At 37.4% G+C, this 13,325-nt stretch overlaps 1 protein-coding gene across 2 annotated transcripts in view; it reads right to left on the reverse strand.

Moving 5' to 3' along the window:
• Positions 1-13,325, reverse strand: part of LPP (LIM domain containing preferred translocation partner in lipoma) — a 503,236-nt gene that overhangs the window by 244,402 nt on the left and 245,509 nt on the right. For both annotated transcript variants that reach the window (XM_012642267.1, XM_012642274.1), the window contains exon 5: positions 7,243-7,926. In XM_012642267.1, the coding sequence (XP_012497721.1) occupies positions 7,243-7,926 (684 nt within the window). The remainder of the gene's footprint in view (positions 1-7,242; positions 7,927-13,325) is intronic.

Raw genomic sequence — 13,325 nt, forward strand, 5'->3', positions numbered from 1 at the left:
CAGAATGAGGAACACTAGAATAGGAGCCATCCACTGTTGTTTAGCAGCCTTACAAAACTGGTGACAGAGTCCTAAAGATAGACGATAAGAGTGTTTTGGCAATAGTTATTATTACACCTTTTAACGCTTATTTACTTCTGACCTCACCTGTCTTGAACTATTCTTAACCAATGTAGAAAAGAACTGTGGTAAACAAAGAAGAGTTCATTTTCCACTCGAATGTGCCACTTACTGATTATATAACTCTCTTACAGTGATTGTATCTCTTCAGACCTCAGTTTTCTCATCTGTAAATTTACGGGCTTATGACCTAATGATTCTGAAGTTTGCTTCAGAACGAATAGGCTAGTCTAGGAGAGTGGAGTTTCCATTTTACATCCTTCAGATTTGTAGCATACTGTTTCTTCTTCAATCAGGAAGCAACTCTTCTAAATACAGGAAGTTAATGAATAGACTCTTATCCTTAAAGAAAATAAACAATTGAATCAATAATTTGTTTGCCAATGAAATGATCAGGTAGAAAATCCTAAGGAGTCTTATTAAAGAAGTTGATAGAACAACACTTAAATTTAACAAGGTCACAAGATACAAGGTCATTATGCAAAAATCAATTGTATTTCTATATACTAATAACAAATGATTCCAAATTGAAATTTAAAAATAACATTTACAATAGCATTCAAAAATAGGAAGTGCTTATGGATAAATTTAACAAGGTATGTTCAAAACTATGATACACTGTGGAGACAAATTAGTGATGACATAAATAAAGAGAAACACCATGTTCACACATTGAAAAACTCAATATTGTTAAAGTATCAGCTCTTTTCAAAATGATCTACAGATTCAACACAATCTCAATCAAAATCATAGCTGGCTATTTGGTGGAAATCAACAAGCTAAATTTTCATGCTAAAATTTATGTGGAAATGATATTATTCATTCAAGGCCTTAGAATAGTCAAAACACTTCTGAAAGAGAACAAAGATGTAAAACTCATACTGCCTGATTTCAAAACATACTATAAAAGTCAGTGATAAAGACAGTGTGGCATTGGCCTAACAAGAGATTTATAAATTAATAGAATACAATAGAGTCCAGATAGACCCAAATACATACAGTCAATTGTTTTTTGTCAAAGGCATCCAGGTAATTCAATGGGAGAAAACATCTTCAACAAACTGTGTAGGAAAAACTGAAATATTGCAATGGGGAAAATAAAATAAATGTTGATATATCTCACAACATACACAAAAATGAACTTGAAGTGAATCATATACCTAAATTTACAATGTAAAACATCTTTAAAAAAAGCAAAAAATGGGGCCAGGTGTGGTGGCTCAAGCCTATAGTCCAAGCTACTTGGGAGGCTGAGGAAGGAGAATTGTTTGAAACCAGGAGTTTGAGAGGCTGCAGTGAGCTACAATGATGCCACTACACTCTAGCCCGGGCAACAGACCCTGCCTTTAAAATAAAAAAAGGAAAAAAATAAAAATAAAAAAGAAAGCAAGCAAGCATAAAATAAAAGCTTTGTGACCACAGGGGGAGGAATATCTAAAACAACAAAAAGTATAAACTATGGAAGATGAAACTGATAAATTGAACTTCATCAAAATTAAAAACACCTGCTCTTAAAAAAAAATACTAAGACATTTAGAATATTAGAACAATTGTGAACCTGAAAAATTATCTAGTCACTTTGAATAGTGACTTACTGATGTGATTATGCTTGTGTTACTGAGGCAACAAAGTTGATTTGGTAGAATAGGTTTCGGTTTTGGTTTTTTGCTGAACAACCTGCTAAGTTCTAAAGTAAGATTTACTTTTTAATTTTAGGTGGACAAAGAAAGTTCCTTCAAGCATATTCATTAAACAGGACTCTATTAAGTACTATGTTACCTACTCTAGGGGACACAGGGTTGTTCAGACACCATTTCAATCCCCTAAAAGTTATAGTATATATGCTAGGGCATAGATTGGTGAGACACAGGTACACAAATGATTCTAGTATAGTAAGAGTGTAAAAATATTCGAAAAGAGGATGAAAGAATGTATAACTAAATTTCAGGAAGAGGAGAAAGTTTCATCAGAGAAATGAACACTTTAACTGAATCTTAATGGGCCACCTTTAATAAATATTTTTAATTATTTTGGATGTGCAAATATTTTATTTATTTGGGGGAGGACTGGGGAGGCATTCCAGGAAGGAGGAGCTTAGAGAACAAAACCGTAGAGATGAGAATTAGCTAAAAATATAATTTAGAGGCTAGAAGCCAGAATGCTCAAAGGGGGAGATAAAACTGGAAAGCCAGTGTGAAGTTTCACTGTATTCCACAACTGGCTAGGAGCTTGTTTAGTTTTTTCAAAAAGGCAATTAATGACAAAGCTGGAGCTGAACTATAGAAGATTAATCTGGTATTATGGGTAGGATATATGGGTGTGGAGATGGCTACAGGAAGAGACACCAAGAGGTCATTTCAATGGTTCAGGTGAGAAATGAGGACAAATGAATTCTGTTCTAAGTGGGATTTAGATAAGAAAATAGATTTGAGACTTTGTAACCGTGGAAAGAACCTCGGGACAAATTGTGCACGGGTGATGGGGAAGAGGAAGCGTAGCTGCAAGGCACCAAGCCTGGGTGCCAGGTAGGGATTTAACGGGTGCTTCCCCTCCGACAGTTGATCTCATCCACACTGCGGGACGACCGCCTAAGCCCACTTACATACATATCCACGTGTATCATGGGTCACAGCAGAGCCACATACAATGGTGCTGCTGCGGAGCTCCTCCTCTCCAAACACCAAAGCATGCCAAGATTCAGTGGTTTGCCACAGGTAAAAAAGCACAGAGATAATCTTCAGTAGACCTGAATTGGAGTTGTGGCTCTCCCGTGACCTTAAATGGGTGACTGTCATCACTGAGCTTTTGAACCCTCCTCTGTAAAAGAGAGATAGATAGAAACCTCTACCTGGGGCTTAGTGCTCATACATTTTGTGAGATTCACAAAGTCCTTTGAAAACTGAAAAGTCTTGTACAAAGAGGAATTACTGTCACTGGCCTCCTACACAATCTCTTCCATTCTCATCTTCACATATATTCAGGTATTAGCAATTGACCTGAGGCATGCATCTGCATCCATCCCTCTGCCCACCCTAACCATCTCTTCTTTTTTGTTTCTCTGATCCTAGACATGAGAGGCATTTAGCACAGGGATTACCATAAAGATATTAATAATTATCTCCAAAATGCTAGCAATTCTTTGCAGTGCATCTACTATATATGTCCTTCTCTTTCCTTAAATTAAAAGACACTTAAACATTCTAATATTGCTGGAATGTTCAAAATGCTACTATATCAACATTATCAAATATTTTCTTAATCTTAACAGAAATTACAGGTCTGGGAGTCCCTTCAACACTGACCCCAGCAGTTCATTACCTCTACTCTGTTCTCTAAACCATAACATATCCCCCAAACTCAAAATTCAAATGAAGAGCAGTGATCTTTTGTAATTCTGGAGCAGAAAAACTTTTGTGTTAGATTTACTCAGAGATGGTTAGCTGGTCTTCAAATTCTTATCTTCCTAAAGGATTTTTCAAAGACATTTTAATATTAGATGATTTCAGAATTTAACCTCCAAACTAGGTGGGACAGGACTCTCCAACATTTCTGGGATGGAGAGCATCGGTCTTTCACACACTATGTGGCAAATATCTGTGCCTTTAATAGAACAGAGGCTGACACAGACTAGGTTTTATGATAAGAAGTGGGTGCTAAAGTTGCCTTGTCACTCATTTTTACACCTGGGAGTCATGTTCTGCCTCCAGGTCCTCGCTCTGGTGCTGCAAGCTGAGACCCCTTATCTGAATATTAGAGAAAATACAGAACCCATCTTATAGGGATGAAAAGATAATGCACAGGACAAGAGTTCTGTAAACTACATGGCAACCTGCAGCTAATATTAGCTTTTATAAATCAGCAAAGAGAAAAGAGTCCACTGCATCTGTAAGAGGATTACCAGTGAGAACAGTTCTTCCTTATACAGACTAAGTATAACAGTATTTCTCAAGGAACTCAGCTCAGATGATACAGGAAACAGATTATGACCCACTGTAGCATGCAAATTCACTGCTCAGCACGTTGTAGGCACACAAATATAATCATAAACCCCTTAAACCTTGTAGGTTCTATTTTTTTCTTTTTTACTTTCATTATTTCTTCCTTTCCTTTTCTTTCTTTCCTTTCTCGAACTCTTTCTTCTCTCCTCTTTTATGTTGTTCTGTGATATAGGAAAATTTCATACGCTCATCTCAAATACAACAGGGATTTATTTCTTTCATCACTTTAGACCTTTTCCTTAATGGCTTAAATGCCAAACTCTTAAAAAATTCTCAATGTAATAAAGTATAATTGTTTTAAGGCATAAAGGTAAGTTTTCCATCAGTGACTAAAATACCATAAATAAATGAAAGCCAGTGGAAAAGCTGAATAATCCTCATTTGGCAATTATTCAGCCCTTGGAAATTTCCGAGCCCTTTGCAATCATTAATTAGTGAAGATGACGTTCCACTTTACTGAGGTTGGAAAAGTGACATAAAGAGGTCTAGAGGTTTTCCTCAAAATGAAGGAAGAATGTCAAGAGAAAAATTGGGATAAGAATTTGGAGCTCCTTTCTCAAGCCAGTAGTCATAATACTAAGCCAAACAGTCAATATATGGACAAAAAGAGTCTCTGTGCACAGGTGCAGTTGAGTATCGCAGTGTTCTGCTCAAAGGCCAACGGCGAGGGAGCCCATCCCTCCATCAGCCAGTGACCCCCCAACACACACAGAATTTATCTGTAGCGTCATCAGCCTCTTTCTCCTTTCCCAAAGCACAGATGGCTAAATATCAACCTCTAATCACTCTTCTTAATAATCACAGCAAAAAGTACATGCTTTGATTTTCATTTTTAAAATATACAATCAAATATGATGTGAAAACACATGACACTGTTGAAAAACAAACATATCAAATTTTTTTAAGAAAATGACATGAAATCTACTGATATCCAAATATGTAATAATGTAATAAATCATCTTGAATAACTACCTTATTCAAACAAGAAACAAAATAAAGTTATAAAGTTTCATGTGTTCTGATGAGTGGTTAATAAAAATTCATTCTATCCCCCTGAGTAGGTTGGTGGGGACAGACCCAATGCTAGTGATGTGGCTGGACCCAACATCTGAGGGCCAGGTCTGACAGTGGGTGCTGATTCTTTTTCCTCCACCAGTGGATTGGTTCCAAATGCTGAAGAGGGACTGTCCAGAGTGCCAAGTGACATAATGGGAAAACAGAACACTTGAAGACTGGCTCAGTACCTCTCACCAGAACATTCCCTCCACCTAGACACACTTTTGTTTTCTCTCATGTCTGGTGCCCCAAGTGGGGTGACAGTCTCTGCTAACAACTCTGAGACCATCTCTTTTCCTAGGAACATCACTCAGCCAATCCTTCGGTCAGGCTGCTTTGGGCAAAGCAAAATTGTATACATATTTGAGCTTAAATGCTGACAGCGATTGTCCCAGTCTAAACTCTTATTTTTTATTGTAATCTTTCACAGGGAATTTGTTGTGGTTGTAAAAAAAAAAAAAAGTGTGGTATGGTTGAATAATCTCAATTTCTCCGAACTGGTTGCGGGGTCCAGGAAATGACACAAACATACCGTGATGTTAACAAAGGGAACAGGTGGTCCAGTTTGACTATTTGGGGCAAATCTTATTTAAATAACAAACAAAAAACCTTAATAACATTTCTTTTCATAAAGAGACTTTAGAAACAAAACATAATGTTTAAAAAGCATTTAAAATTTTAACTTAGAATCTTCATATTGGAAAATGGTCATGGCTGGCCCACATTCATGTAATGGTCATACATAAGGCTAATGGATTCCTTCAGCTCCTCACAGAGCCTACCTGTTGGAAAGGGCTTTATTCCTCTAAGGAATCTGTAATCCACTTGGGATAACCATTAATTAAGCAGATACTCTCGAGTGAGAATAATGGTTTAGTAAATACCTTATCAGGAAATTTTTTTTTACAATGGTGAATATGAATAGATCTTTCTGAAAATTGACAATCCTGTCAAAAATACATAAAGGATTAAAAAAATATAGTCTAACCTTTTACCCAATCCTTCTCCCGAAATTACCATTCATCTTCTAGCTAATCAAAGGCTCTCAATTTTATGATTTATCATAGCTCTAATAAAAAGGAAAGGAAGGATCTGTCCTAACACAAATGGCTGGAAACTGGCTCAGTTTCGCCATCTCACCCCTTCCAAGAAATTCTCATTGATTTCTCTCACGATGGTGGGAGGAAGGAACATTGTGTTGGTTTCGGTACTAATAGTGAGTAGATATGTGTTGTAGTATATCTTACCTATTCAGAGGAAGTAACGGAGTATGTTCACTTAAAAGGCACACATACTGACAATTAAGTCAAACAACCAAAAAAAAAAAAAAAGAAAGAAAAACAGAACTGTCACTTGTAAAGAATTTTTAAACCTCACTTAATAGAGTTAAACCTGGAAGATCAGTAATGTGAACAAACAAGTCCCCTTATACTGTAGTCTTGTCCCAAAGGAAGCTAGCCAGTTGTCTGTATTACCTTAGCCCTGCTTAGCCTCACCTGTCTCCTGGGTCCCTGGCCACTTGTTCTACCCCAGCAACCACTGTGGTACTAGTATTGCTTAAGTTCTGACCACCTTCACATGGGCAAAGCCTGACAGTATGAGTTCACCTCAAGTTTGCCCTGCACCCCTCTTACCTACAGATTCCTGTCCCTGCTGAGGTATGAGGTGCTACAGACCTATTTAGTGTCCAGGCAAATGCAAAGCATGGAGGAAGTTTCTGTGCCAAAGATGGAAGCTCTGACCAACAGGAGGCAAGAGTTGGAAGGTCAGTTATTTTCCCTTTGTCCCTTGGAACTGATTCTCCTGAAATTCCATGGTTCATATGGTCTTTTGGAAGATGACCCTTCAAGATTGAGCAATCCTTCAAAATTGAGTACTTGGTACTAAACAGTAGTATACTGGCAACATATTTGCAAATAGAATCTTTCTGCTTTCATGCTTCACTCCTGTTTTCTTGGGATTGTATTTGCTAATGAAAAAGGTAGCATATACACTTTTGCCTTAGGCTTGCTTTCTGGGAAGGCACACCAGATCTTTATTCCTGTCACTATGTCAATGAGTTTCTTACCTTTGGCTGCAGTGGTGGGGCACAGGGGGCTGAAACAGGATCCGTGATATAGGTCTTCTTGGGACCAGTGGCTGGATACATTGCAGCAGGGTTCTGGTTCCCTACTCCAGGAGGAGTATACCCTGGTTCCTGCTTCCAGGTATTTGGGTGACCTTGCTGACCATAGGTGGGATCAGAGTCATTTCTGCCCCCATAGCCAGGCCCCGCTGCATAATAAGCTTCATAATGGCGTCCTTGGTTGGGAGCATACCCATACCCAAGGTCAGGCTGAAGTCCTGGTGGTGGAATATATGCATAATCTGTGCCTCCCCGGGTTGAAAGAGGGGGATACTGCCCAGAGACAGGAGCTGGTTGAGTGTTATAGCCCTGTGGCCCTGGGCCGTAAATTTGTCCTGATGAAGGGGCAGCCATGTAATGAGGGCTAGGCTGGGCTGACTTCACCTGCACGTTGAAGGTAGGCCTTGAAGAGGTGGATGCCGTGGTGTAGGAGGCTGGGACTGGCTGAGGCTGGGGCTTGAGTGTTCCAATCGGAGCCACGGGTATGGGTCCAGCCTGGGGTGCAGGCTGTGGTTTCAATGTAGACTTTTTGGTTGCGGTTAGAGGAGGTTGGTTTGGGATGACCATTCTCTTGTGTCCTGTGACTGGGGTAGAAACTGGAGGAGAGGCTGTTGAAGTAGTAGAGCCCTAAAGTAGAATAGAAAATAAAAGAAGACAAAGATTACTATCAATGAAACAAAATAAGCATACATGAATGATCAAATAAGTGTTAATTATTATTTATGTATTAATATGTAAAATACAAATGAGGCAAGGTCTTATCTTCAAAGAGTTCACAGACTAATACAAAAATCAGTTGTTTCTGTGGACTACCAATGAGCAACTGAAAAAGGAAATTAAGGAAACAATTCCCTTTACAATAGCATCAAAAAGAATAAAACACCAAGCTTATCTAAGGAAGAGAAAGACATTTGTACTAAAAACTACAAAACATTGGTGAAAGAAATTAAGACACAAACAAATGGAAAGTCATTTGTGCTCATGGATTAGAAGACTTAATATTGTTAAAATGTCCATGCTACACAAAGTGATCTATAGATTTAGTGTAATCCCTATCAAAATTCCCAAATGTCATGTTTTACAGAATAGAAAACAATTCTAAAATTCATATGGAGCCACAAAAGACCATGAATAGCCAAATAATCAATCTTGAGAAAGAAGTACGAAGCTGGAGGCATTACAACTCCTGATATCGAAATGTATTAAAGCTACAGTAATCAAAACAATATGGTACTGGCATAAAGACAGACATACAGACCAATAGAACCAATAGAGAGACAGAAATAAATCCATGTGTATACAATCGATTGACTTTTAACAAGGATGCCAAGAAAACACAATGGGAAAGGACAGTCTCTTAGACAAATGGTGTTGGGAAAACTAGAAATCCACATGAAAAACAGCAAAACGGGACCCTTATCTTACACCATGAACTAAACATGGATTAAAGACTTAAAGATGTAAAAGTCACAAGATCTGAAACTGAAACTTCTAAAAGAAGACAGAGAGAAAAAGCTTCATGACATTCGTCTTGGCAATGATCTCATGGATAATGATATCAAAAACACAGACAATAAAAACAACAATAAACACGTGGGACTATATCAAGCTAAAAAGCTCCATACAACAATGGAAACAATCAACAGAGTGAAAAGACAATCTGTAGAATGGGAGAAAATATTTGCAAATCACATATCTGATAAGGGATTAATAACAAAAATATTTATAATCTCAATAGTAATAAAAAGACTAATAACCTGGTTAAAAAATGGGCTAAGGACTTGAATAGACATTTCCCCAAAGAAGACATGCAAAAAGCCAACAAGTATATGAAAAAATGTTTAACTTTACTAATCATAAGGAAATGCAAATCAAAACTACAATGACCTATCACCTCACAGCTATCAGGATAGTTATATCAAAAAATAAAAACCATAAAAGATAACAAGTTTTGGCTTGAATGTTGGAATCCTAGCAGACTGTTGGTGGGAATGCAAAATAGTGCAACTGCTATGGAAAACAGTATGAAGGCTCCTCAAAAAATTGAAAGATAGGACTACCATAGAATCTAGTAATCTCATTTACTGTGTATTTACCCCCCCGAAATTGAAATCAAAATCTCAAAGAGATATTAGCACTCCTATGTTCACTGAAGCACTATCCACAATAGTCAAGATATAAAAACAATTTACATGTCTGTTGATAGAACAATGGATAAAATACATGGGCTTGCTATATGCATACAAGAGATACTGGAATACTATTCGAGCTTTCAAGAAGAAGAAAATTCTGCGATATGCAGCGACATGGATGAATCCTAATCCTGAGGATGTTATGCTAAGTGAAGTAAGCCAGTCACAGAAGGGCAAATACCGCATGATTCTACTATGTGAGGTATCTAAACTAGTCAAATTCATAGAATAGAAGAGTGGAATGGTGGTTGCCATGGGCTGGGAGGAGGATGAAATGGGGAGTTACTGAGCAGTGGGCATAAAGTTTTAGTCAAGCAAGATGAATAAGCTCTACAAGTCTGCTATTCAACATTGCACCTAAAGTCAACGGCAATGTATTGTAGCCTTAAAAATTTAGCAAGTCAGAGAAATATAATGTGCTATTTTGACTTTAGCAAAAAGGAAATTGAGAGCCTGCTGGGACAGAGAGCAGACAGACAAGACATACACCTTGTTTTTTCTTGTCTCATGGCCACAGCCAATTCTGATTAGTAATGTAGACATCCACTCAACAGTTATGCATTAGCTCCTCTACAGACTATAAACTCCTGGGGGACAAGGAGACATACACTTTCCATCCTAGAATCCTACGCTTACCCCATTAACCTAACAGAGCTGTACCTGTTGAAGATGCTTAGAAAATGACTAATGGAAAAATACCACATAACAAGGACTTCTATAGAGATTAAAGTCTCAGAAAATTATATATATAGATATATCTATATTTATAGATGATTATATCAGTTGATTTATATATATAAATAATAGGTAAATAATCTGTATCTATAGATTTTATATATCTGTATTTTTATTTTCAAAATATGTGAATTTTGAAGTATCTGTTTTTGTGGGCAAATTTTCCAGCTGCAGCAGGGTAATTTTTAAATGTGCTTGATTTTCAAAATAAAAATGTTAAATCATGATAAAACTTCAAAAATTCCTATAAAAACAAAGATGAAATGAAATGCCAAAAATGAGTGCTTGGAAGCACCAAATAATTCAGTAAGTAGAAAAGATTCACTATGTATTTAATTGAATATGTGGGCCAGGAGAATGTTGGCACGGTGTTGTTTAACCATGACGAACATAAATAAATATGCTTTAAAATAATTCCTGTTCTTTACCCCTTTCACTTCCAATGCAGTAAAGCATGTAAAATTGCAAAGGAAAAATATATATAGCTAAATATGCTATTTTCAAACATAGTTATGATACATAAAATATTCAAACACATGCCAGCATGTACACAAAAGAATTCATAATAAACTTGAGGGAAATCTTCTCATCCCACAAAGAGAGCTCTTATTAGTGAGATATTTCCTAGAAGAAAGCAATGGCTCCTGAAATTATGCACTGATGTTTTAATTAAAAAGCTTTAGGAATACTTGAATTGTGCGTGCGTGCGTGTGTGTGTGTGTGTGTGTGTGTGTGTGTGTATTTGCCGAGAAAGCAAGAAAGAGGGAAAGAGAAATTTGTGGAAAAAGCTGCTTCTAAGGAGTTAGGTCTACATTAGTTCTTTTGTGTTTACTTTATGAATGTTACTGGTTTTTAATTTCAAAGTATGTGAATTTTTAAGTATCTGCTTTTGAGGGCAGACCTTACAGCTGCAGCAGAGAGCATGCCTGTCATTAGCCCAGTTGCTCAGTCACTGTCTCCATTTATAGTTGGGTTTGTAAAGTGTTCAAAATAGGAACTCTGGGTTTCTGCTGATCTTGAGTCATCAAAGAAAAGCAAAGTTTTATTCCCTCTTTCATTCACTTCCATCTACACTGACTTTATGACTGACATGGTTGACTAGAAAAATATGACCTTAAATTTTTTCTAGGTTCAAACTGACTTTTCCAGGCTCTGTTAAAGAAAGTTGGAGTCATAACTGAGTTATTTCTTTAGTAAGATCTTGAGCATATATATTTTAAAATAAATTGTTTAATGAGGAAACTGTGTCTGTTTCTATTTGGTCCTACTGGGACCACCTTCAAGCAGAAGGGAAAGGCAACTTCACTAAGACATAAACATCCAGGCTGCTTAAATTACAAAAATAAATGACAAGTTTGCCCCTAAAAGACTAGGATCAAAAAAAAAAAAAAAAAGGGAATAAAAAGACAACTCTTTATCTGGCAACTTTCTGTAACTTAACAGGGAAAGAAATGTAGAATTACAAGATCTCTAGGAAACTATATTTGTGACAAACATGTGCAAAAGATAGCTATGAGAGTCAGGATCCCAACAAAAATGACGGCACACTCAAAAGTTGATTTATACAGGTGCGATGTGCATAGCCCCGTATAGGTATAGAGGAGCCACGGGGTACCGAACAATAATCCGGGGCTAGCAGAGGCAGAGATGTCATCTCTTGTAGGCCCCAGCTGACAGAGCAGTTATTTAAACCAGAAAAAAGAGAGTACTACAGAGGACCAAACCGAGAGAGGATCGGTGACCCTCCTCGGCAGGCAGCTGGGACTTTATAATCTGTAAGCCACAGTCTATCGGTGTCTCTCAGTGGAATACTATCATCATCTTGGGTTTGACCATAATGAGCTTTGACCCCAACCCATTAAATGATAGCAGTGTTTCATACTCATTGTGGCAATGAAAAAAGGACCCCATTCATTTCTAATCTCCCCCTGGTCAGTAGGTGGTTTATTCTCTAATTGAGAACCACTGAAAGTAAAATGTTAACCAAATGTCCCTGAAGTTTTTTTAATCTTTATCTCTGGATCAACCTCCATTACCAGAAAGCTATATATTTGCATCAGATAGAATTTTATATTAAGACAAATTAAGTACTTTAAAAAATTTTTCTGTGACATTGCTACTGATGACAATAGCCAACATATCGCTCCACTGTCCATGAAAAATGATCCCCTTTATCTGACACTGGACCTCATTCCTTCTCTCTCTTTCTCTATTCACTGTCTCCAGGACCATGCCCACAACTTGATATACCCTCTGTTCTGAAGACTCTCTGAATTTCTGTCTACAATATTCTTCTGTATTTACAATAACAGGCCCCAATACTCAACTATTTCATGTGTCTACTTGGATGTCTCACATGCTCTTCAGACTCAACATATTAAAAACTGTTTTTATCATCTTCCCTGACCTTCCTTTTCATCTGGTTTTCTCATCCACCCAGTTGGTGCTCAAATGAGAACACTGGGAGTCATTCCTGAGCCTCTCTCATTTCCCATTGAAGTACTAAATCCTGCTGATCCTATTCCCTAAATAGGGAATTCCAAAGTTCTCAAATGTGTCCACGTTTCACCATTTCTACTGCTGCAATCCTATTCTAAGATGCCACTTTTTTTTTCACCAAGAATTCTCCAACAGCATCCAAACTGGTCTCTCAGTGACTACTATTGCTCCCCTTCAATGAATCCTTCCTTTGACAGCCAGAGTGATTTCTTTCAAATGCAAATTGACTCACATTACTTTTCTGCTTAAAAGTCTTTTAACAATTATGAACTCAAATCTTCCTCTTCTAGTTCCCCTTGAGTGACATGTCATGCCGCTCTCTTACACTGACCTTCCTTCATGTCCAATGTACCAAGCTCTCTTACATTTCAGAGATTATACCCACATACTTTCCAATTATCTCTAAATTCTGTATCTGGTTAATTTCTAGGAATCCTATAAGTCTCGACCTGAGTGTCAAGTTCTTCAGAGAACCTTTGCCTGAATCCTCCAGCAGAGTGAGAGCTCTTTACTTCTCCCTGTGTGCACATATCACACTTATATATGTCCACTTCTGTAGGGGTAGGAAATGTCCTTTTCATTCACTGCTGCTTCCCCAAT

The sequence above is a fragment of the Propithecus coquereli genome, unplaced genomic scaffold, assembly GCF_000956105.1.
Source record: "Propithecus coquereli isolate 6110/MARCELLA unplaced genomic scaffold, Pcoq_1.0 Scaffold10, whole genome shotgun sequence".
Classification (NCBI taxonomy): Eukaryota; Metazoa; Chordata; class Mammalia; order Primates; family Indriidae; genus Propithecus; species Propithecus coquereli.